Source organism: Anguilla rostrata, chromosome 14 (genome assembly GCF_018555375.3).
Source record: "Anguilla rostrata isolate EN2019 chromosome 14, ASM1855537v3, whole genome shotgun sequence".
In the NCBI taxonomy this organism is placed as follows: domain Eukaryota; kingdom Metazoa; phylum Chordata; class Actinopteri; order Anguilliformes; family Anguillidae; genus Anguilla; species Anguilla rostrata.
The window spans coordinates 39,960,076-39,983,819 of record NC_057946.1 but is presented as its reverse complement, the minus strand read 5'-3'; the positions used below and the strand labels follow the sequence as shown (position 1 = coordinate 39,983,819).

The window sequence follows — 23,744 nt, the reverse complement described above, 5'->3', positions numbered from 1 at the left end:
TCTCACTAGATCTGCGGTTTGGTATATCTGAGGGGATTCTTAGTAGATCTGCTGTTTGGTATATCTGAGGGGATTCTTAGTAGATCTGCTGTTTGGTATATCTGAGGGGATTCTTACTAGATCTGCTGTTTGGTATACCTGAGCAGATTCTTACTAGATCTGCTGTTTGGTATATCTGAGGGGATTCTCACTAGATCTGCGGTTTGGTATATCTGAGGGGATTCTTACTAGATCTGCTGTTTGGTATATCTGAGGGAATTCTTAGTAGATCTGCTGTTTGGTATATCTGAGGGGATTCTTAGTAGATCTGCTGTTTGGTATATCTGAGGGGATTCTTACTAGATCTGCTGTTTGGTATATCTGAGGGGATTCTTACTAGATCTGCTGTTTGGTATATCTGAGGGGATTCTCACTAGATCTGCTGTTTGGTATATCTGAGGGGATTCTTACTAGATCTGCTGTTTGGTATATCTGAGGGGATTCTTAGTAGATCTGCTGTTTGGTATATCTGAGGCGATTCTTAGTAGATCTGCTGTTTGGTATATCTGAGGGGATTCTTACTAGATCTGCTGTTTGGTATATCTGAGGGGATTCTTACTAGATCTGCTGTTTGGTATATCTGAGGGGATTCTTACTAGATCTGCTGTTTGGTATATCTGAGGGGATTCTTACTAGATCTGCTGTTTGGTATATCTGAGGGGATTCTTACTAGATCTGCTGTTTGGTATATCTGAGGGGATTCTTAGTAGATCTGCTGTTTGGTATATCTGAGGGGATTCTTACTAGATCTGCTGTTTGGTATATCTGAGGGATTCTTACTAGATCTGCTGTTGTGTATATCTGAGGGGATTCTCACTAGATCTGCTGTTTGGTATATCTGAGGGGATTCTTACTAGATCTGCTGTTTGGTATATCTGAGGGGATTCTTAGTAGATCTGCTGTTTGGTATATCTGAGGGGATTCTCAGTAGATCTGCTGTTTGGTATATCTGAGGGGATTCTCACAGATTAAGAGGCTGGGGATAAAGCACTGGGGCTCCTCAGGCAGCTCTAATACTCCTGCTTACCTCCAAAATGGTTCCAATCAGCTGACCTGCTCGGCAAAGGTGATCTGTGCGAAAGAGGGAGAGAGAGAGAGAGAGAGAGCGAGAGAGAGGGAGGGGGAGGGAGAGAGCGATGGGGAGGGAGGGAGAGCAAGAGATGGGGAAGGAGAGACAGAGAGAGAGTAAGAGAGAGAGAGAGAGATGGGGAATTAAGTTAAGGTCCAAAGGTCATGTATTACAGTAGAACACAGCAGAGTCTTACAGAGTGGCACCCACCAGCTCTAAATCTGTGCCCCTCCCCCACCCACTTAATTCAGTTACATTCCTAAAGTGAACCACACATCACAGCCAAGCTTTGAGGCCAGCATTAGGGTGGGGGCTGGCTCGGGGGCTCGGGGGGGGGGGGGGGTTCGGGGGAGATTCTGGAATCAGCGAGCACACTGCTGCCCCTGACTGTGCTGCCGTTGTTGTGTTTTTACGGCACGGGACAATGGCTGCCTGTTTCCCACACGATGTGCGATCCGATCCCCAGGCGGGGCCATCCTACCCCCCCCCCCCCCACACACCGCCAGCAGCTGCTCTCGCGTCCCAAACACCACAGAGCAAGAACCCTAAACTCCCCATGGGGACCTTTCAGACGCCCAGAGGGCAGTCTGGCCAGGTTCGAGCATCAGCCCTGCTGATGCGTTTAAAAACATGAGACTGCAGTCAGCAGCACAGTGGGTACTCAGGCCTGGGCTCTGGTCGTGGGTCTTCGGGGGGGGAACTGGGGCGGATTCACGCTAACTGCGCCGAGTAAAACCTGTAACTCCCAAATCCGGTACGTGGACTGAAGTAAAAAGAGCTGTTCCAGGTCTTTACTCAGCGCAATTATCCAGATAACTCTGCTTCGTGATACAGGCCACATGACAAAGAGCAGGTGAACTTTCACTCCAAGGACCAATCAAATTCTGCTTGCTCAAACTAATCCAAACAACCAATTTACACAGAGTATTGCACGTGCAGTCATTGTAACAAAGGCATAATCCTAAACGTAGAAATATGCGCGGACATATGCTAGGGTATATTTTAATAAGGGGTGGGTGGCACAAAAAATGAGGAAGTGGGTAGAGGGTATGGGCCCCCCCTGCCCCCACTCCCCCTCCCCACCCCCAGCGGCTCGAGAGCCAGCTCACCTCTTGCCGTGGACGTCGCTGCCTTGCTGAATGAGGCGGTCCAGCACCTCCAAGGGGGACTCGGTGGTGGTAAACCCCTCCCCCTCCCAAAGCCCCTCCCCCTGCCCCTCCTCCGGTCTCCGCCCCTCCCCAGCCCGCCGCGCCGCCTCCGCGGTCCGCCGCCCCACGAACAGGGAGGCGGCTTTGGGCAGCGCCAGGTCGAACAGGTCCCTGTAGGCAGGGGGCGGAGTCTTGCAGGGGCTGGGGGGGGAGAAGGGGCCGTATTTGGGTGGGGCGGCCGCGCCCCCCTCCTCCTCGGGGGCCGGCGGGCTGCGGGGGGGTCGGCCCGCGGGGGCGGGGCGGTCGATGGGGGCGAAGAGGGCCGCGGGCGCCTCCTCCGTCCTGTCGGGCGCGGACGGCGCCTGTCCCGGGCAGGGGGGGCGAGGGCCCGGGGGGGCGGGCGAGGGCTTCTCCTGGGCACCCGTCAGAGTCTCGGTGGTGCGGTAGAAGGGCCCCGGCGGGGCCGGGACGTCCCGTTGGTCCTGGGTGATCTTCAGCAGCTCCTCGGTGATGGCCTCTGTCGGGACAGGGGCGGGAGAACGAGACGGGACGGGGTATGGGAGACTGCTGTTCAGCAGAGCGGGGTGTACCACTGCACATATTCTACTGTTACCCAAAACCTGTACCCCAATATTCTACTGTTACCCAAAACCTGCACCCCAATATTCTACTGTTACCCAAAACCTGCACCCCAATATTCTACTGTTACCCAAAACCTGCACCCCAATATTCTACTGTTACCCAAAACCTGCACCCCAATATTCTACTGTTACCCAAAACCTACACCCCAATATTCTACTGTTACCCAAAACCTACACCCCAATATTCTACTGTTACCCAAAACCTACACCCCAATATTCTACTGTTACCCAAAACCTGCACCCCAATATTCTACTGTTACCCAAAACCTGCACCCCAATATTCTACTGTTACCCAAAACCTACACCCCAATATTCTACTGTTACCCAAAACCTGCAGTTCTCTCTCAAACAGGAACATTTTCAGTGGCTACACACAGAGCCTTGTCAATCATCACTGTGTCCTGGCCCAAAGTGGGACATTGATGTCCCCTGCAGAGGACGCTGCCCCGCCCTACCCTGCCTAGCTGCTCCCTTTTAAAAGCATCTACACAGGCTGATCTGAGCCTCCAGGCTAACCCGGTATAATGGTGGAAAAGTCTGAATGAGTATTTCTCCTGACCAGCCCCACCACATCCCACCCCGCCCTTCCACGCCCCGCCCAGCCCCACCACGCCCGGCCCCACCCTTCCATGCCCCTCCCGGCCTCGCCCCACCAGGCCAGGCTCCGCCCACTCACCCTCCCGCTCCGTCTCCGCACGCTGCTGCTGCTCCTGCTCCTGCTTCTTCACGAAGGCCGACACCTCCGTCAGGTTCATGCGTGCACCCTCACAGACACCACCTGATTGGAGGACATGGGGGACAGAGAGGGCGGGGAAAGAACCCCATTGGTCAGACCACATGTCACCGTAGGACCCCATGCAAAAGTCCCTTTAATAAGTATTAAAAGCATAATTTTCCTGGAAGAATATCACTTAATAATTATATTCCTAAAGGTCCCTTGAAAAATGTAATCGTGTAACTCAATTCTGGGAATGCCCGTTGAGACGTACCAAGCCCACCGCAACGCTCCCCTAATACGCCAAATACTGGGATGGCCAAACAAACACTTCCTCTGGGTTTATTCTGTCACTGAAGAATGCTGGATCCCCTTTAAAAACACCTAAACATCCTGACCGCAGGATGCAATCTAACCCAGTAAAATGGTGGAAAGCTCTGAATGGGTATTTCCACAGATTCTCTAGATTCTCCCTAGATTCTCCGTCTTTACAACTCAGTTCTCTTTTTTCGTTGAGGCAGCAACATTCCAGCTTGACACATCTTGAAAAATTACATTTTATCCAAAGCGACGTCCAAAAAGTGCATTTTGTGGTCATTTCATGGTCCAAATATTAACAAAGGGGAGTGATCAAAGGTGACGGTAATGACACGCCTCCCCATGAATATTAATGAACTACAGCGTTGGTAAGTCGTGTCCCAAACCTAACCTCCAACACAGGAACAGACCATCGGGTTAGTACAGAGCGGCATTTCTCTGGCTGGTGCTGACCTCGGCTGTCTGCGTCCGCGCTGCTGCCTCTCTCCAGCTCTCTGATTGGCTCCTGCCTCTTCAGGCAGGGCTTGCAGGATTCCCTGGCTCTACGGCCCTGCAGACACATGCTGTCAGAGCCGTTTCCACAGAACAAGCACACAGCTAATACTGATGCACTGTATACTGATACACGCACACACTCTCACTCACACACACTCACACTCACACACTCACACCCACACACTCACACACTCACACACTCACACTCACACCTCACACACACACACACACACACCACACATCACTCACACACATCTCACACCTCACACACATACACACACACTCACACTCACACACTCTCACCACACACACACACACACTCTCACACACACACACACACTCCGCACATCACACCCACACTCACACACACTCCACACACACACACACACACACACTCACACATGCCCCACATTCACACACACACACTCACACACACACACACTCACACATGCACACACTCCACACACACACATCACACACCTCTCACACACACACACCACACACACTCTCACACACACACACTCACACACACACACCACACACACTCCAACACTCTACACACACACACACACCACACAACACACACACTCACACACACACACACCACACACACACTACACACACACACACACACTCTCACACACACACACACACACCACACAACACCACACACATCCACACACACACACTCACACAAACACACACACACACACACACTCTCACAAACACACACACGTACACACTCACACACTCATACACATACACACACACACACTCACACACTCATACACACACACACACACACTCACACACAACACACACACACACACACACACCTCACACACCACACGCACTCACACACATACACATCACACACACTGCCTACTCTCACACCACACTCACACTCACTCACACACACACGCACTCACACACATACACACACACTCTCAAAAACACACACACACACACACACACAGCGCAGGGTACCTTGCGTCTTGGCGGGCTGGCCGTGTTGGGGAGCAGGGCGTGCAGACGCTCCTCTGTGAGGGAGGGGTGTGGTGAAGAGGCGGCAGGGGTGCAGGAGGAGGGCGGTCCTTTCCCAGCTGCTGCCATGGAAACACAGAAACACAGAACACGCCCACTGAGGCCTCTCATACACTCTGCTGGGAGGGCTGCTTGAACAGGCTGATTTAACAGGGCCCAATATCCCCCGTGGGAAACTTTGAAGGCTACTGCTAATAGGAGGCAGAACGCTGCACAGCACCCCTCTACAGTTTATCAACCTGCGGAAAACACCGGAAAAGGACAAGCAGAGAGAAAGAGCGGAGAGAGGAGGAGAGGAGATGGAAGGATAGCAGAGAAGAGAGAGAGAGAGACAGTGAGGGAGAGAGAAGAGGAGAGGAGAGCAGGGAGAGGAAGTGAGACTTTACAGGGGAGGCTAGGAGCGGAGAGGGAGAGGATAGCAGAAACAGCGGAGAGAGGAGAGGGAAGGATAGGAGAGAAGAGAGAGAGGAGGGGGAAAGGGGAGCTGACCTGGCATGGCGTGGGCATGGCTGGGGAAGTGAGAGGCACTCTGGGAAAGCTCCGAGGCGTTGGTGGGGGAGATGCCCCGAGAGGAGGGGGGTGTGGCCATGCCGCAGATTGAGGAGGGGCTCCAGATGGGGTCATTCGTCACACCGGAGGAAGTGACATCACAGCTCAGGATCTGTGTCTGTGTGTGTGTGTGGGGGGGGGGGCGGTGGAAATAAGAGGAACCATATAAATAGTGCATTTATGTCACCTCTGAAAAGCTGCAGGAATACACCTCTAATATTTCTTCTCTCATGTTCCTAGACTGAGCTCTGTTAAACTCACACAGCTCATGTTCTTAGACTGAGCTCTGTTAAACTCACACAGACCAGAACAAGAGTACATGCATCAGCCATGATCGCCAGGGCAACATGCGTCTGAACGCTGCAATCACCAGGGCAACATGCGTCTAAACGCCGCAATCGCCAGGGTAACATGCGTCTGAACGCCGCAATCGCCAGGGTAACATGCGTCTGAACACCGCAATCGCCAGGGCAGCATGCGTCTGAACACCGCAATCGCCAGGGCAACATGCGTCTGAACACCGCAATCGCCAGGGCAACATGCGTCTGAACGCTGCAATCACCAGGGCAACATGCGTCCGAACGCTGCAATCACCAGGGCAACATGCGTCTGAACGCTGCAATCACCAGGGCAACATGCGTCTGAACACCGCAATCGCCAGGGTAACATGCGTCTGAACACCGCAATCGCCAGGGTAACGTGTCTGAATGCCGCGATCGCCAGGGCAACATGCGTCTGAGTGCGGCGATCGCCAGGGCAACATGCGTCTGAACACCGCAATCGCCAGGGCAACATGCGTCTGAACACCGCAATCGCCAGGGCAACATGCGTCTGAACACCGCAATCGCCAGGGCAACATGCGTCTGAACACCGCAATCGCCAGGGCAACATGCGTCTGAACACCGCAATCACCAGGGCAACATGCGTCTGAACACCGCAATCGCCAGGGCAACATGCGTCTGAACACCGCAATCGCCAGGGCAACATGCGTCTGAGTGCCGCGATCGCCAGGGCAACATGCGTCTGAGTGCCGCGTTTCTTTTTTGGGGAGCAGCTGCAGCACGCCCACCCAGGATGAGTCATTGCCTCTGCAGCAGCCTGCTTTCTGCACACTGCTGGAAACAAGGGGGCGATTCAGGCTGGGGGAGCATGAGGGGGGGCTGATTTACTCACAGTGAAGGGCCCCCCCTTCCCCCTTAAGGTTTACCAAGTGCAAACAGCCCGTGTGGAAATGCACCAGCCAAAATCGGCAGAAAAACAACAGCAAAGCAATTCCTGTTTTTACGGCTGTGGCGCTGGTGTCCAAGATCACAGGAACATCACGGTGGTGCGGACCTTATATGAGCCTGAGTGTTAAGGCTCTGCTGTGTTTTATATGAGCCTGAGTGTTAAGGCTCTGTTGTGTTCTATATGAGCCTGAGTGTTAAGGCTCTGCTGTGTTTTATATGAGCCTGAGTGTTAAGGCTCTGCTGTGTTTTATATGAGCCTGAGTGTTAAGGCTCTGTTGTGTTCTATATGAGCCTTCATGTTAAGGCTCTGCTGTGTTCTATATGAGCCTGAGTGTTAAGGCTCTGCTGTGCTTTATATGAGCCTGAGTGTTAAGGCTCTGTTGTGTTCTATATGAGCCTTCATGTTAAGGCTCTGCTGTGTTTTATACGAGCCTCTGTGTTAAGGCTCTGCTTTGTTTTGATGTGGGTGTTTGCTGGAAGGCAAGCGGAGGCATTAGGGCTGAATGCTCAGCCTAAGCAGATTTCCTACATGCACTGGCTCGTGGACTACAGCGAGTATGGGGAACAACAGGCTTCAGCTTAGAAAGTTTACAATAATGCGCTGGTGTCCAAGATCACAGGAACATCACGGTGGTGCGGACCTTATATGAGCCTGAGTGTTAAGGTTCTGCTGTGTTCTATATGAGCCTGAGTGTTAAGGTTCTGCTGTGTTCTATATGAGCCTGAGTGTTAAGGTTCTGCTGTGCTTTATATGAGCCTGAGTGTTAAGGCTCCGCCGTGTTCTATATGAGCCTGAATGTTAAGGTTCTGCTGTGTTCTATATGAGCCTGAGTGTTAAGGTTCTGCTATGTTTTACGAGCCTGAGTGTTAAGGCTCTTCTGTGCTTTATATGAGCCTGAGTGTTAAGGTTCTGCTGTGTTCTATATGAGCCTGAGTGTTAAGGCTCTGCCGTGTTCTATATGAGCCTGAGTGTTAAGGCTCTGCTGTGTTTTATATGGGCCTGAGTGTTAAGGCTCTACTGTGTTTTATATGAGCCTGAGTGTTAAGGTTCTGCTGTGTTCTATATGAGCCTGAGTGTTAAGGCTCTGTTGTGTTCTATATGAGCCTGAGTGTTAAGGCTCTGCTGTGTTTTATATGAGCCTGAGTGTTAAGGTTCTGCTGTGTTCTATATGAGCCTGAGTGTTAAGGCTCTACTGTGTTTTATATGGGCGTGAGTGTTAAGGCTCTACTGTGTTTTATATGAGCCTGAGTGTTAAGGTTCTGCTGTGTTCTATATGAGCCTGAGTGTTAAGGCTCTGTTGTGTTCTATATGAGCCTGAGTGTTAAGGCTCTGCTGTGTTCTATATGAGTCTGAGTGTTTAGGCTCTGCTGTGTTTTATATGGGCCTGAGTGTTAAGGCTCTACTGTGTTTTATATGAGCCTGAGTGTTAAGGTTTTTGCTGTGTTCTATATGAGCCTGAGTGTTAAGGCTCTGCTGTGTTTTATATGAGCCTGAGTGTTAAGGCTCTGTTGTGTTCTATATGAGCCTGAGTGTTAAGGCTCTGCTGTGTTTTATATGAGCCTGAGTGTTAAGGCTCTGCTGTGTTTTATATGAGCCTGAGTGTTAAGGCTCTGTTGTGTTCTATATGAGCCTTCATGTTAAGGCTCTGCTGTGTTCTATATGAGCCTGAGTGTTAAGGCTCTGCTGTGCTTTATATGAGCCTGAGTGTTAAGGCTCTGTTGTGTTCTATATGAGCCTTCATGTTAAGGCTCTGCTGTGTTTTATACGAGCCTCTGTGTTAAGGCTCTGCTTTGTTTTGATGTGGGTGTTTGCTGGAAGGCAAGCGGAGGCATTAGGGCTGTGAATGCTCAGCCTAAGCAGATTTCCTACATGCACTGGCTCGTGGACTACAGCGAGTATGGGGAACAACAGGCTTCAGCTTAGAAAGTTTACAATAATGACAATACAAATGTGAAAGGCCAATTAGGGAACTCACCTGCCGTTGGGGGATGTGGGGGCTGTCGTGGGGGGGGTGTGTCCCTGAGAGCGGGGGCATAAGTGGGGGTAGGGTCTGGCGGGGGTCGCAGTAGGAGGTGGAGGAGGAGCTTCCTGCAGAAAAAAACAGCAGCACTCCAAATTAGGGCATCACCAACACCTCATCCCCAGTCCTGTACACCGTCGCCATGGCAACCTCTCTTTGTGACATCACATAGGCAAGTGACCCCCATGTTTTTCCAAGGTGAACAGAAACAGTTACAATTCCAGCAACGCTTAGCAACAGAGAACTCTCACATTCACCACACTGGAAAAACTACAAGATGGCCGCAAATGTTTTTTTTTCAAGCCCCATTACATCACTTGTTGCACAGGGTGTGTACAGACAGATCATCAGCAAATGATTAAAATGGCAGTCTTGATAAGCCAGCCCATTTCGCATCACAGACCAACAGGGTGTTACAGTTTGTAGTCCTAAAACTCGAAAGTGAGTATCGCATTTTTGATCCGTGGGTTCCCTCGGCAGATTTCCAGTTGTTAGCAACTTACTTTTTTAAAGCACATAACGAATTCATGGCTGAGATATCAACGAGTTGAGATATCAACGGGTGTAATTTATCTTGTAGAACAAAATGTGAAACTGTCTTAGGCTTACGTTAACTTACGTTATCTTACATTAACCAGACCTTATTTCTGCAGAAAACAAAATCCCTATGGGAAAAAAGCACTGCAAATCTACTGAGGAAACCCATGGCGAAAGAAACTTCCGAGTTGGCCCACAAAAAGACTATATGACACTATATGAATCTTAACATTCATTCAGCCCATAAACATGCAAATAGGCCAGTCAGGCTTCAGGCAGGGTAGGCTCAGGACAGCCAGCCAATCAGATGAGGGCAGAGCGAGCCGGAGGAGGAGGGGGCCAGAGCGCTGGACTGACCATAACTGCTCTGCAGGTCCGCGTAGGGGCTGGGGGCGGTGTCCCGGTTGGGGGCGGTGTCCGGGGGGCGGGGCTGCAGAGGGGTGGGGCCGTGGTCGGGCAGGGCGGAGTAGCCCTCCTCACATGAAGCCTCTTTGGGGTCCAGGGACACTTTGGCACATTCGATGACGATGTCGTGGATCTCAAACTTCTTCCACCTGCAGGACGGGGAGGGGGAGTGGGTGCGGGACACGTTTGAGTGTAAAAGCCAGAATCCTGGATTCTTGGACTCTCCTCAGCCAGAGGATTTTTGGGGAGCAGGGTGGGGGTGTAAGGGTGTGACACTTGCCTGGTGGGGTCCAGCTCATGGTCCTTGTTTCCAGTCACTAATTCTGGGTGAATCCGTACATGTTCCAGCATTGGCTGTGAGAATTGAACAGAAATCAAACAGATATACACACACACACACGTATGGTGCACACAGACACAAACACACACACACAGCCATGCAGATAAGAATTGACATAGTCAATCATTTTCCTCCAATAACAGTAATCTGATTATTCACATTGTCTCCAGCTGCAAAGCTTTCTCTCATAATGAAAGAGCTGCAGGAACTGCAGAGGAGCTGCAGGAGCTGAGGAGCTGACCTTCACCACCTCCTGAAAAGCGTCCATGTTCTCCTTCATGTTGTAGTGGGAGCGCAGGTAGGAGATGAAGTTGCAGGGGTACATGCCATACAGCCGGTGGAAGAGAGAGTACACGCTGGCGTGCAGGTGGATCAGGAACACCTCCGTCACATGACCTGGGTCACAAACACACACATGCATACACACAAACAGAGAAGTGATGTCAAGTACCTGATGATGTAAATGTTTTCTGCTCTGTGCTGAAACTTTTAATTCCTGCTCCAATCGATCAATAGTTCCTGTTTCCTGTATCTCCCTTGTTTCCACTCAGGGTCTTACTGTGGCCAACAAGCCAATGAGAGTGAGCTCTCCTCTACCCACAGCATCCCAGCTTCTTCCTCTTCTGGGATGCTTTCTGTGGTGGGGGAGGGGCTCACCTGGGTGTGGGGGGAGCTTGCTTGGATGGGGGAGGGGCTAACCTAACTGTTGGAAGGGCTTATTTGGGTGTGGGAGGGGACAACTTAGATGGGGGAGGGGCTCACCTATATGTGGGAGCGGCTTGCCTGGGAGGGGGAGGGGCTTGCCTAAATTGAGGAGGGGCTAACCTGAATGTGGGAGGGGCTCATTTGGGTGTGGGAGGGGATAACCTGGATGTCGGAGGGGCTCACCTACATGTGGGAGGGGCTAACCTGGGTGTGGGAGGGGCTCACCTGCATGTGGGAGGGGCTAACCTGGGTGTAGGAGGGGCTCACTTGCATGTGGGAGGGGCTTGCCTGGGTTGGGGGAGGGGCTAACCTGGGTGTGGGAGGGGCTCACCTGCATGTGGGAGGGGCTAACCTGGGTGTAGGAGGGGCTCACCTTGGTTCCGCAGGTTCCAGGCGGCCAGGCGGCCGAAGACGTCGAAGAACTCGTACAGGTAATGCCTGCCCGCCTGCGGGATCATGGGCAGCAGCGTGATCAGCACCAGAACCCCAGTTATAAGGACCACCACGTCCGAGTCCGTCTGCCAGAGACACATTTTAACACATTAAACAAGCTTAAATATTAACGTTTATCAGCCAGAACCCCAGTTATGAGAACCACCACCTCTGAGTCTGTCTGCCATGTTTATACAAGCCTAAACATTCACATTTATAAGCAGGCCCAAATTAACACGCTGCCTAGTTACAGGCATACTACGCTGGATTTTCTAGCCTTGCTGTGGTCCTGTGTTTATAATCAAAGAAGTCTCCACCTCTGTCTTCAACCCCGCCCACTCAGCCCCGAGTACCCGACTGAGTCACAGACGCACAAACTCATTAGAAACTACTGGCAAATTTCTCCCATCAATTACGTCGTCCGGTCGAGAGTCAGGGCCACGAAACGGACACGTGCAAATAATTTGAAAACCGGACGTCTGGCAACCCAACCTGGACGGCTAGAAATAACGTTACTAACAGGTCCAACAGACAACTCCACGTCAGTTTTCATCCCCTTGGCAAACTTCAGCTGATACCACCGAAAAAAAGCAACTCCAAGGTTAAGTGTAGTTCATGAACGAGCCCAGTCGGCTTGTCTCTTTGCTGTGCTCAATCTGGGCCATTACAACGGCAAGCAAGCTACCAGCAAACATTGAAATCTGATCCCAAACCACAAGCTCTGTAGACACACCCACACCTCCCCACATAGAAAAGAGTACCGCGCCCAGGAAAGTCCAAAATATATTTTAGAATAACTAACAGGTAAACGTGCATGAATTCGGCTAAAGTATGTAAACACAGAGATTGTAGGTGCATCATAGATAACATGGTAATTCTATAATATTTTCAAGGTAAAAATTCTGCATAATATATCTTTAAATCTAAAGACACAGAAGACAGAAAAGGTAGTGCTTCACTGATGTAGAGGTCCCACCCCACCCCCACTCTATTTAGTCTTGCGTTTGTGTGTGTGTGTGTGTGTCTGTGTGTGTGTATGTGTGTGTGCATGTGTGTGTGCGCTGTGTGTGTGTCGGTGTGTGTTGTGTGCATGTGTGTGGTGTGTGGGGTGTGGATTGTGTATTGGTGTGTGTGTGTGTGTGTAGTTTGTATTGGTGTGTGTGTGTGTGTGCATGCATGTGTGGTATGTGTTTGTGTACGTGTATGCATGTGCTTGTATGTGTGTGTGTATAGTATAGTATAATACATGGGGGGCGGGATTACCCAGCATACCTTGAGGCATTTGAGCAGCGAGGCGAGCAGGGGGAAGCGGGTGATCTTGTGGATCCAGGAGGGCTGCTTGCGAACCACGTGGCCCAGGAGGGTGAGGGTGGGCAGACGGCTGGCTGGCTTGGACAGACACTCGTTCAGCTTGTCCAGGAGGTGCTGTGGGGGGGTGGGGGGGGGGGGGGGATTAGGATACGCCCAGTACCGTACAGAAATGCCAGTCAAACAGGTGTGCCGTTACCCGACAGACAGACCCCACAGCCGCTGGCCCCGCATCATTACACCGCACACCGTAACACACCGCTCCAGCACTGCTGAAATACAGTGACCACGTGTTACAGCTTCACTTCTACGTCTGTGCAAGGCTGCAGATGCGCTTTAATACAGAAACGGCACTTCTCTCTGAGTGCGGACCGTGTTCGCCGTGCTTTAAAGATCTTCCACATCCACCCGGCAATCCATCCACCTGACCCACCCGCCACCCAGGGCATCAGAGCGGAACCTCTTCCTAAATGGAATATATGTTAAAATACATTCAAATAAACATATTAGATATATGTTGCAATATATTAGCAGATTTACAGTTTACTACTTCAAGATGTCACAACATGTTATACTGCTGTGAAATATATCAATTATAATGTTTTCCAAAAAATATTATTTTGTTTGAGAAATGGTTGTGGAGGGGAGGGTGAGGGGAGGGGGGTTGGGGGGGGGGGCATCAGTAGTCTGTCAGCTCTCACTGTTAAATGGGGGCTCCGTCCTCTGCCAGGTGGGAGGTGATCATTACACAGAGCTCATAACCGCCTTTCCACCCCCCCCCCAGTTACTAAACACAGGAAATATCCAGCTGGGAAAATCGTCACATAACACAGCTGCTACGGACTCTGAGAAAAACGTTCAGCACATTCACGATCGCCCGTTCTCCACACATCGAACGTGAGGAGTGTTTTTTTTTTCACCATTCTGCATTCCCATGTGGAGACACGGACAAATCTGTCCCTTAACCCCTGAACCTCTTTCGCACTTCACTTAACACTTGACACGACTGCTGAACACATTCGCGCAGTTGAGTATAGAAGCAACAAATGTGATTATAGAGCTTCTATTGGATCTACTGATGTGCACATTTTATTTAGTATAGCTGATCTTAGGAGACCTATTTGAATGCACTTATGTACCCCTGGATAAGAGTATGCCTCAGACCTGTGGTAACCAACCCTGTGCCTGGAGATCCACAATCCTGCAGGTATTCATTTCAACCCTAATTTGGCACTCCTGACTTTAATGATTAGCAACTCAACAAGATATCTAGCTGTTGAGCTAGATGTGGCTTTATTAGGATTGGAATGAAACCCTACAGGATAGCAGATCTCCTGGAACAGATTTGGTTACCAATGGCTTAGACAGCTGTGCAGTAAGGTACTGTAATGAGAATGTAATGGTATGGTAACATGACTGTAATGAGATTGTTGTGGTACCTTAACAGGACTGTAATGAGTCTGTAACGGTAATGTAACAGGACTGTAATGGTACTCTAACTGGACTGTAATGAGTCTGTAATGGTACTGGAACAAGACTGCAATGAGACTGCAGTGACACTGCAATGGCACTGTAATGGTACAGTAACAGGACTGTAATGATACTGCAATGGTACTGTAACTGGACTGTAATGAGTCTGTAATGGTACTGTAACTGGACTGCAATGAGACTGCAGTGACACTGCAATGGTACTGTAATGGTAATGTAACAGGACTGTAATGAGACTGTAATGTACTGTAAGGAGACTGCAACAGGATTATAATGGTACTGTAACAGGAATGTAATGAGGTTGTAATGGTACTGTAACAGGATTACAATGAGGCTGTAATGGTAATGTAATGGTACTGTAATGGTACTGATATGAAACTGTAATGATACAGTAACAGGACTGTAATGGTACTGTAATGGTACTGTAACAGGACTGTAATGTCTCACCTTGTCGTGTGGCTCCCTCACAGAGGTCAGGATCTGCAGGGCCTGGGAGGAGCTGGTCTCCAGGTAATAATCCACCAGCCCATTTAGCAGCACAGAGCCTCGGTCTGCAGCACACATGCACACACGCGCACACACACACACACGCACACACACACACACGCGCACACACACACACGTGCACACACACACACGCGCACACACACCACACACACACGCACGCACACACACACACACACGCGCACACACAAACACACACACACGCACAAACATTCACACACACACACACACACACACATACATGTGCATGCACACAGACACACAGAATAGAGGAAAGAATTCAAATTCACAATAGATTCTCTTACTGCAGCACCCGGCTAAGTGTAGAAAAACAGACAGAGAATAAAGCAGAGTTTTCAGACTGCAGCAGCACAGGTGTGCAAACACAAACCCCGGCGCTCCACTTTCCCTGTAAACCCACTGACCCAGACTGGCAGACTACCCAACAGGCCTGCCTGATTACCCCCCACCGTGCGGGCGGGGCCTGGGAGCAGGAGCCTGACCTGCACTCAGCTGCTCGGTGATGAGGGCCTTGACCTGGTCCAGCTGGCGCAGGTCCGAGGATTCCAGCAGCGGAAGGAGGTCGCCCACGTTCGGCTGGTCCCGGGCCATGGCGTCCCGGTGGCGGGGGGGATGGGGACGGGGGGGACGGGGGGAGGGGTCACCGTCGTCACTCTCAGTTTCCTGCCCTAACGGGGCGGGGTCCCGCGACCGCCGCCAATCCCGTCCTCAGGCACCACTGCAAGGAAGAAGGAACTTTTCCTAAATCTGAAATAATCGGTGCATGAGAACGGTTCATCCCCTCAGGCTCCTCCCATTGAGCAACCAGCTGATGTTACCCAATCAACACCAGGGAATCAACACCAGCCAGGTGCTGGGAAATATGACCTCTGGTTGGTATTCTGTTATTAATGTTTGTCATTTGATGTTTCACATGTTCCTCGCCATGCTTTGGCAATACAAATGCAAATTTTGTCACGCCAATAAAGCACTCTGAATTTGAACTTGAATTTGGTAAGTTTGTCCACTCCACCAGCCACTTTGGCAGGAAACCACCCATTACTTGTAGGTCCTGTTCAGACCTGGGTCAAATATGTATTTGCTTTGGATTCAAATACTTTTCTGTGCTCTGCTGATCTTGCCTGGTGTTAGCCTCCTGCCGTGGTTGGATAGCTAACTAATGAATGCACAATACACATATGTGATTGACTGCGACATCCCACCTGCCCATTTAAAATAAAGACGAGAGCTACACCTACCCAACTCCCCTTCCCTCCCTCTGTAAGGGGCCTTAGGAAGTCGGTAGCAGTTAGCAGTGCTAAAATAGCTCAATTTTAGCTTCTAAACAACGTCTAACTGATCTACTCATTAGCTGCATGCATATTGAGAACTACTTTGGAAGAATTAATCAAATGCAGATAGTAATTGTATTATTCGTTTGCAACAAATAGCTTGATTTGTCTTGCTGTTGTTTTGACCTGTAGAACGTTGTCGTTTGGAACACAAACCAAAATTAGTGATTCACGTTTTGGAATTTTCATGTTAATTAACATTGCCCTGCCTGAAATAAATCTTTTTGATCGTTTAAAACATAGGCTATACATATTTATAATGGATTTCATATTATGAATGGCAACAGCAAATAAACATGGCTATAAATTAAAATCCTGATGACTCACCTCATCAACTTACTTTAACAACAAATCCAGACAATAACAAAAAAAAGGCCTTTCCCCCACCAGCTATAGGCAAAGTTACCACTACTTTGACATTCCATTTTTCCCCCAAGTAAGAAACAAGTTTAGGAAGTGGTTTGCAAGCAGTTCTGAAGGCATGCTAAACAATCTAATGCCATTGCTAAGGTAAAACCACATCGTTCATTTTTAACTGCGTGAGCGTGTTACTGGCATAGCCGCAGCGTTTGAGAATGCCGTAAGTCCCGGGCATCGCAGAATGAATTTCATGGACACGGGCATACAACGGCCATATGCAACAAGGCCACCAAACCACACACGGAGGAAACGCGGGGGAATTTTCCTACGCATATTAAATGAGCATCTGGTACATCCAGTATGGCCGCTGCGTCATGTGATCCCGTCTGCTGCCAACTGTGGTAGTAACTGAAGTGATTTAACCTCACGAACCTTTCTGCAAGACCTGGAGGTTATGGGTGTGACAGACCAAGATAACTAACAATAGCACAAAAGTATATTCACAATATGGCCGTAATACTACGTGAACCCATCAAATTTGAAGTCACAGCATAAAAGGCAGTGATTCAGTCCACCTACATGTCAAAAACCAGGCATCTATGAGGATTCATGATTACATTTTGAGAAAAAGACTGCAATAATAATAATAATAATAATAATAATAATGATGATGACGATGATGATTACTATTATTATTATTATTATTATTATTAATATAACGAACAATTAAGAGGAAAAGAAACTAATAACAGCAATAACAATTATTATTATCATTGAGTTTTTTATTCAATATTGTCATATAATTATTATTCCTGTTCTATACATAATCACTGTACAGTAGATGGAGTGGTCATCGAACGATGCAATGCAGACATAATCCCTTTGCAAACTGGTTACACCATTATCTGCAGCACATACATTTTGGCTGAGGGGAGGCTCGGCTCACAAATTTGCGCAGTGTCCAAAATGTACGCCAGATTCTAATGGCAACGGGCGGTTGCCAACGTACTGTATGTAGTGTCATGGAAACGAATCCTTCGGAGATGAGTTTAGCGCTATGAATGGGCTATTTGTGCCAAGCACCAAGGTCCTGTTGACTGTACTCTAGGAGACCGAGTGTCCAAAATATAGAGGGGGAGAAAAGTTGTCAGCAGTTAAGAGGGTGTGTTGGCCATGCAATAGGACTGCACGCCGGAAAGAAAATCAAACGGCAAACGCACGAGCTTCTAGATGACTACTAGATGTCCATTTAGCCTAAAACGCTGAAGCCTCTTCATTCCTCATTAAACTGCCTTGGGCACAGCACTATGGCACAAGTCACAGGATGGTTTACGCACCACAGTTTACATTTTACATTGTACTGACTTCCAATTACATAGCAGAATGTTCACTGAAGCAATTTGGGTCATGTACCTAGCCAAGCTTAGAGCAACATCTTTCCTAGCCTCCTGCGCCGCCTCTCTCAATGCAAACGACCCTGCGCGGCCCACAACGTCACAGAGCTCACTGAACTCAAAGTCTGGCCGATTTGCAGAGAGGATTTGGCATACAGGCTCAGTCTACCCGGTGGAAGAAAAACAAGGCGAAAACGCCGGCGTTCTCCTGTCTTCAGCCCCGGCTTTACTAGAGACCTCCACGAGAACTCGCCGCGCGCAAGCCCCTTGCGCCCCTGAGATAAGGCCAAGTTCAATTTTCAGCATTTCAAAAACAACAGTAGCCTACACTTTAACTTCTGCCCAAGCGCTTATATGTAACGTCAGTACCTAAGTAGTGTCCAGAGAATGTACAATAAGAGGTAGTTTAATGTAGGCTACAACAAGAAAGCGTGTGGTCAACATGGTCGAAGTGTAGATATCTACAGCTACGAATGATGCAATACCATACGATCAGTGCATCTTTGCCATTTATATAACTGGCGCTATCAACTCAGTAGGTGCGTGTTAGAAATTTTTTTGGTCTATCAGTCAACACGCTAGACAGTCGAGCTGGGTTTTCGTAAATGACACTTAAGTTTTTCGCCACGATTGGCAAGCTCGAGTGTCAACAAAATTAGCAGTTTTTGCAAACCAGACAGATAGTTGCGATAACTGATGTAATTTCTTGCACCAGTTGAGTTTAGCTAACTTTCGCACGTTACAATTAGCCACCTACGTCAGAAAATATCCACAGTCCCAGGATTAGCTGCCAACTCAAAACTGTTTCCGATCTGTTTTTGCCTTTGATTTAACATTAGTCATTTTATAGAACAGGACAAACATCCGCTTATTGCCTAACGTCGTTGACATTTTTACTGATACGTTACATTCATATCATTCGAGCCTCTGAAATAAAACACTGCGAGATAAGTTAATTTCAGCTAACTAGACTATATAAACGCCCAAATATGAGATTTTACATCTATGAAATATGTATTAAATGTGTTCTCAGATAGCTACGGATACTGCCTCTTGTGTAAAGCTGGGAAATGTGAATTCCAAAAAATCATGTCAAGACAGCAGAGTTAATAAATATTCTGCACCAATCAGCGAAGCAATGAAGTGAATAGATAAATAGCTACGTTAGGAGGTTGTAACAAACAACTTACGCTAACAAGCAAACGGAAAGACAGTCACCAATTAGCTACCGTTGGCTAACGGTAGGTAGGAAGCATGCATAATGACAGATACATTGTTGTTTACGCTGATACCTGCAAGCTACTAGATGTAAAAAACCAGTTTAACTGCTGTCACTGCGCTAAGCGCTCACACTGAATAGACCACGGCATTGGCGTAAACAACTCACAGAACAATAGACAGACTTCGCTTACATCCGATTAGCTAGGAAGCCCTTAATCTTTACAAACAGAGACGCCTTTTTATACACACATTAGAGTGTGACATTTTTATTTAAGATTTTTAGAAAGGCAGTTCTAACGCAAGCTATCGTCCAGTCTGTTATCAGATATAGTAATGGAAATAAGGATAAAATCTAAAAAGTATTATTTCGCCAACAATGAGAGAACACGGAAAATTTAAGATGGCTACAAGAAATACGTTGTATCGACAGTGTCACTGAACACGAAAAGGGTTAATAACATTTTGCAATGCATTAATTAAATGGACCTGTTTACCTATCAGAGCAGATCCACTCCATAGGGCGCCGCCATCTTGAACACCGCACGCCCACACCCTCTGCAGTCCTCTTCCGCTGCCGCACAGACAAAATAATCCTCAACCTCTCCAGACTAACTTCTTGCTAACTGGGAAACCTGTGAAATGCAATTGTGATACTTTCGAGTTGTTTTCCATTCATGACACTCGTTTGTTGTTTGAAAATGGCACCGGTATACAGGTATAAATGTTGAAATACCACTGGAAACTCTACGTATTGTTTTCTCCGGGTGGAGGGATGTGTTGGAGTGAGGCGGCTTTCGCGTGACTCAGGCTCCTCGCGCAGGCGCTGGACCGAAAATAAATAGAGGCGAAGACTTGGGGAACGTGTTGGGGACCGATAGATAAGTGTGTTTACTGAAAAGTGAAAATGAGCGACATTTGGAGGTCGATGAACCAACTACGTTTCATTTTTCATTTGTTAGTAGTTAATCTGAATATATCCAGAGAAGCCGCTGTCACTCATAACTTTTTTCACAACTCTTATCACCAACTGACACTAATAAAACGAGAGGATTAAATAATGAATATGAATTAAGACCGCCTATGTTCATTTGAGCACAACACCTTCCAAAGAAAACCTTGGAAAGCTACCAAGCTTCCAAAAAATGTAGCCTTTAATAAGCTTCATCGGGCAGTGGTTAGCATTTCACGGGTAGGCCAGTGTATTCAGACTGGCTATAGGTATAAATGGAGACCTGGGGTGGTCAGATATAGGTCCCTTGAGAACTGCAACAGCCGCGACAGGACCAGAAAACTCCCGTTGCTCAATTGCAAAACAAATACGGAAGAGGCTGCAACACAAATGTGCAATGTACCCATCCACACCTCATTTAAAATTCCCTGTTTCAACCCGTTGTTCCATTGCATTATTTTATCTGAAACTTTACTCTTGGGTTTTTTGTAAACTCATCTCTTACATTTGGACTTGATGAGATGGCCATTCACACATTCTTGCAACCACAGGAGAGCGCTCAACACTGATCTCGGAATTGTGTTTTCTGACATAACTAAAAAAAAAGACAATTAAAAAAAACAGGGCTCCTCCGTGGTATCTTGGTAAGGGGCTGAGGAGGGTCTACAGGACTGTCTCAGTGGTCTCTTATGGATCTTCACCTGAACACTGCAAGTCTGCCATTTCACTGCGTCAGCTGGTCCAGTCATGCTGGGGTATGGTGGTTTGAAGCTAAAATTGCTTGAGTGTCTGGTGCATGACATTTTGCCCTGGTGAAAACTGTAATGTCACTGAAATTTGGACACTTGTGAACAATAACAAAACATACTGAAATACTGCCAATGAAGCAGTAAAAGAAGAAGACAAATCGCAGAGATCCTAAATAAATCTTTTTTTTTCTTCATTACATTACATTACATTACATTACGGGCATTTAGCAGACGCTCTTATCCAGAGCGACGTACAACAAGTGCATTAGTTCAAGGTGCAGAGTTCATACCTAAATGCTTGCATTTATTTACGCAAATATTTTGACACTGTGGTTATTTCATGGTATGTGTTGCATTGTATATGTGCCTTCCCCTAAGCACAACTTAAATTCCCGAACTACTGCTCATCAAGCATGTTTCATCTGTACGTGATGAAAACCACACAAACTTTCTCCTCGGTGTGGTGTTACATTACAAAGCATTTTGAAAGCATATAGTGCCATCTACTGGTCAAAGCCTATTGCTACTTTTTAATTCTTACCTTACATAGATTATTGACAGATTATTTAATACAAATGTCAAAATATTACTGAGTCACTATTAGGCTTTTAAAAATACATTAAAAGCAGAGGTTAGAGCAAGAGCCAGCATGGATGCAATCATCCGGGAACTGAACTGTTCAACAGGTACGCATGATTTAATCTTCTTTATAGAAAGTTTTTGGTGCCTCAGGTAGCTGTTCAACACAACGTTAACTCTCCATAAATTACATTATTATCATTATTATTATTATTATTATTATTATTATTATTATTGAGTTTGAATGTTATTCCCATGTCAGCCTGCGTTTCCTCATGGTTCCTTCTTCACTCAGTCCAAAGACATGCAGGTTAGGCTAATTGGAGACCCTATATTGCCCATAGGTATGAGTGAATGGTGTGTGTGCCCTGCGATAGACTGGCAGCCTGTCCAGCGTGTATTCCTGCCTTTTGCCAGATGTATGCTGGGATAGGCTCCAGCATCCCCTGTGACCCTGCTCAGGATAAGCGGGTATAGATAATGAATAGATGGATGGATATTATTATTATTATCATGAGGATGATGATGTTCTGAGCTCAATTCTGATTTTTGATTGGAAAAAACAAGCAGACCTTGTGGCTCAGAAAGACCAGCATTGTGCTTGATGTTGGCCTTCCATGCCCATTCATTCTGTGATCTCTGTCCCTCCTGTGACCAGTTCAATTTGTCACACACTATCACAGCATATCACATTATCACATAACACCCCTTATCTCTATTATATATTGAACGTGCTTGTCATTGGCTCTTCTAGGACAAAAAATCATTACACGGAATCTCTAGGATGATGGATCCATTGGTCTGCTGCACAAACTAGCCTTTATTTAAGTTCCCTGGTTCCTTTATGCGCTACTGGCGGGGCTGCACTGCCCAGTGTTCGTATTAAAAAAGCACGAGGTCTGTTCTGATGCATGCCGAACTGCGGCGCGTCCAGAGATCCTCCCACCTCCAACTGCGGGGTTGGCTGAAAAAATAAACACGACCACAAGGTGGCGCATAGATTCAATTATTTAGGAAACATCCGCTGCAGTGATCACACTGTGCCCAGTTTCACACTGTAAAAAATAAATAAATAAAAACTTGTAAGAAAGGTAGATTACTTTGTTGCTTTCTGTCGTTTTGTTATATTTATGTCACTAAACACATTAAAATATGTTTTTGGGGCATTAGGCAAATGCACTTCCGTGCTTTACATTGGTCATGAACTCAGACTACGAAAAATGATTCAACACTACCTGCAGAAATGTAAATAAAACATTAGACAGAGCAAATATGAATGTATACATAGTCTCCATTACTGACAATACTGGTTTGGTGTGTTGGTGGGACTGAAGCTGGTTGTCACGCAGGAAGGTCGGTAATTAACGGTGCTCTTAACTGTAAGTCTAGAGAGCGCTATCATCGGATGTACGAATAAATGTTTTATCTTCCTTGTGGTTGATCATTGCAATGTTGGTCTAAAGTGGCAACAAACATTCACTGAAAAAAGTAATTAATTGTGAAAATGTCAAATCGCTCTCTCTATATTTCTTGCTTTGTAAATGGATGCTTGTACTGTAGCCTAATTCAAACGACTTTTGTAAGTTTCTCTGGATAAAAGAATCTGCCAAATAATCGGAGAGTATCTGTGTATCGAAAGAGAGAGAGAAAGAAAGAGAGATTAAAAATTAAGTTTCTTATTACATATATATAGCCTATCTGAATATATACACAGAATATATACACATCCTTTTTTGTTTGTTTAATTGAGGTGTTCATTAACTCTAGTTTTAAAAATGGAAGTTGATGTGCAGATATGCTGTAGACAGTGAAATTATTTTAAAGTGTGGCTGGGGACAGGTTTCATCAGGGGTCAACTGTCACAAAAGACAAACCAGTCGATGGCCTTTATTTACATAATTCACATTTCCCTGTAGGGAAAGAAATAGCTGGAAACTTTACAAAGAAAACAGAGACGCGGCTATGGCGCAATTATATTAATCCGAGACCATACAGCACAGCATGTAGTTTTTAATCAAATCTGAAAGTTTATTCAGCAGAGAAAGCAGACAGAGTCTATCTGATTGATGTTGGACTACTGGTAAAGTAGGCAACGAAATGTGTACAGAGCAAATCTTATAGTTTGATTTACTCTGAGACCTTGGACATAAAAT

The 23,744-nt window shown here is 47.3% G+C and overlaps 1 protein-coding gene across 1 annotated transcript in view; it reads right to left on the bottom strand.

Moving 5' to 3' along the window:
* Positions 1–20,106, bottom strand: part of LOC135239960 (hamartin-like) — a 33,701-nt gene extending 13,595 nt beyond the window's left edge. The window contains exons 1-15 of the mRNA XM_064308982.1: positions 19,809–20,106; positions 15,491–15,726; positions 14,931–15,034; positions 12,960–13,112; positions 11,629–11,773; positions 10,792–10,946; positions 10,491–10,564; positions 10,163–10,359; positions 9,224–9,336; positions 5,959–6,136; positions 5,413–5,531; positions 4,384–4,480; positions 3,574–3,675; positions 2,218–2,773; positions 1,067–1,110 (exon numbers count right to left, since the gene is read on the bottom strand). Coding sequence (XP_064165052.1) covers positions 1,067–1,110; positions 2,218–2,773; positions 3,574–3,675; positions 4,384–4,480; positions 5,413–5,531; positions 5,959–6,136; positions 9,224–9,336; positions 10,163–10,359; positions 10,491–10,564; positions 10,792–10,946; positions 11,629–11,773; positions 12,960–13,112; positions 14,931–15,034; positions 15,491–15,599 — 2,146 coding nt within the window. The 5' untranslated portion in view covers positions 15,600–15,726; positions 19,809–20,106. The remainder of the gene's footprint in view (positions 1–1,066; positions 1,111–2,217; positions 2,774–3,573; positions 3,676–4,383; positions 4,481–5,412; positions 5,532–5,958; positions 6,137–9,223; positions 9,337–10,162; positions 10,360–10,490; positions 10,565–10,791; positions 10,947–11,628; positions 11,774–12,959; positions 13,113–14,930; positions 15,035–15,490; positions 15,727–19,808) is intronic.
* Between the last annotated feature and the right edge of the window lie 3,638 nt (positions 20,107–23,744).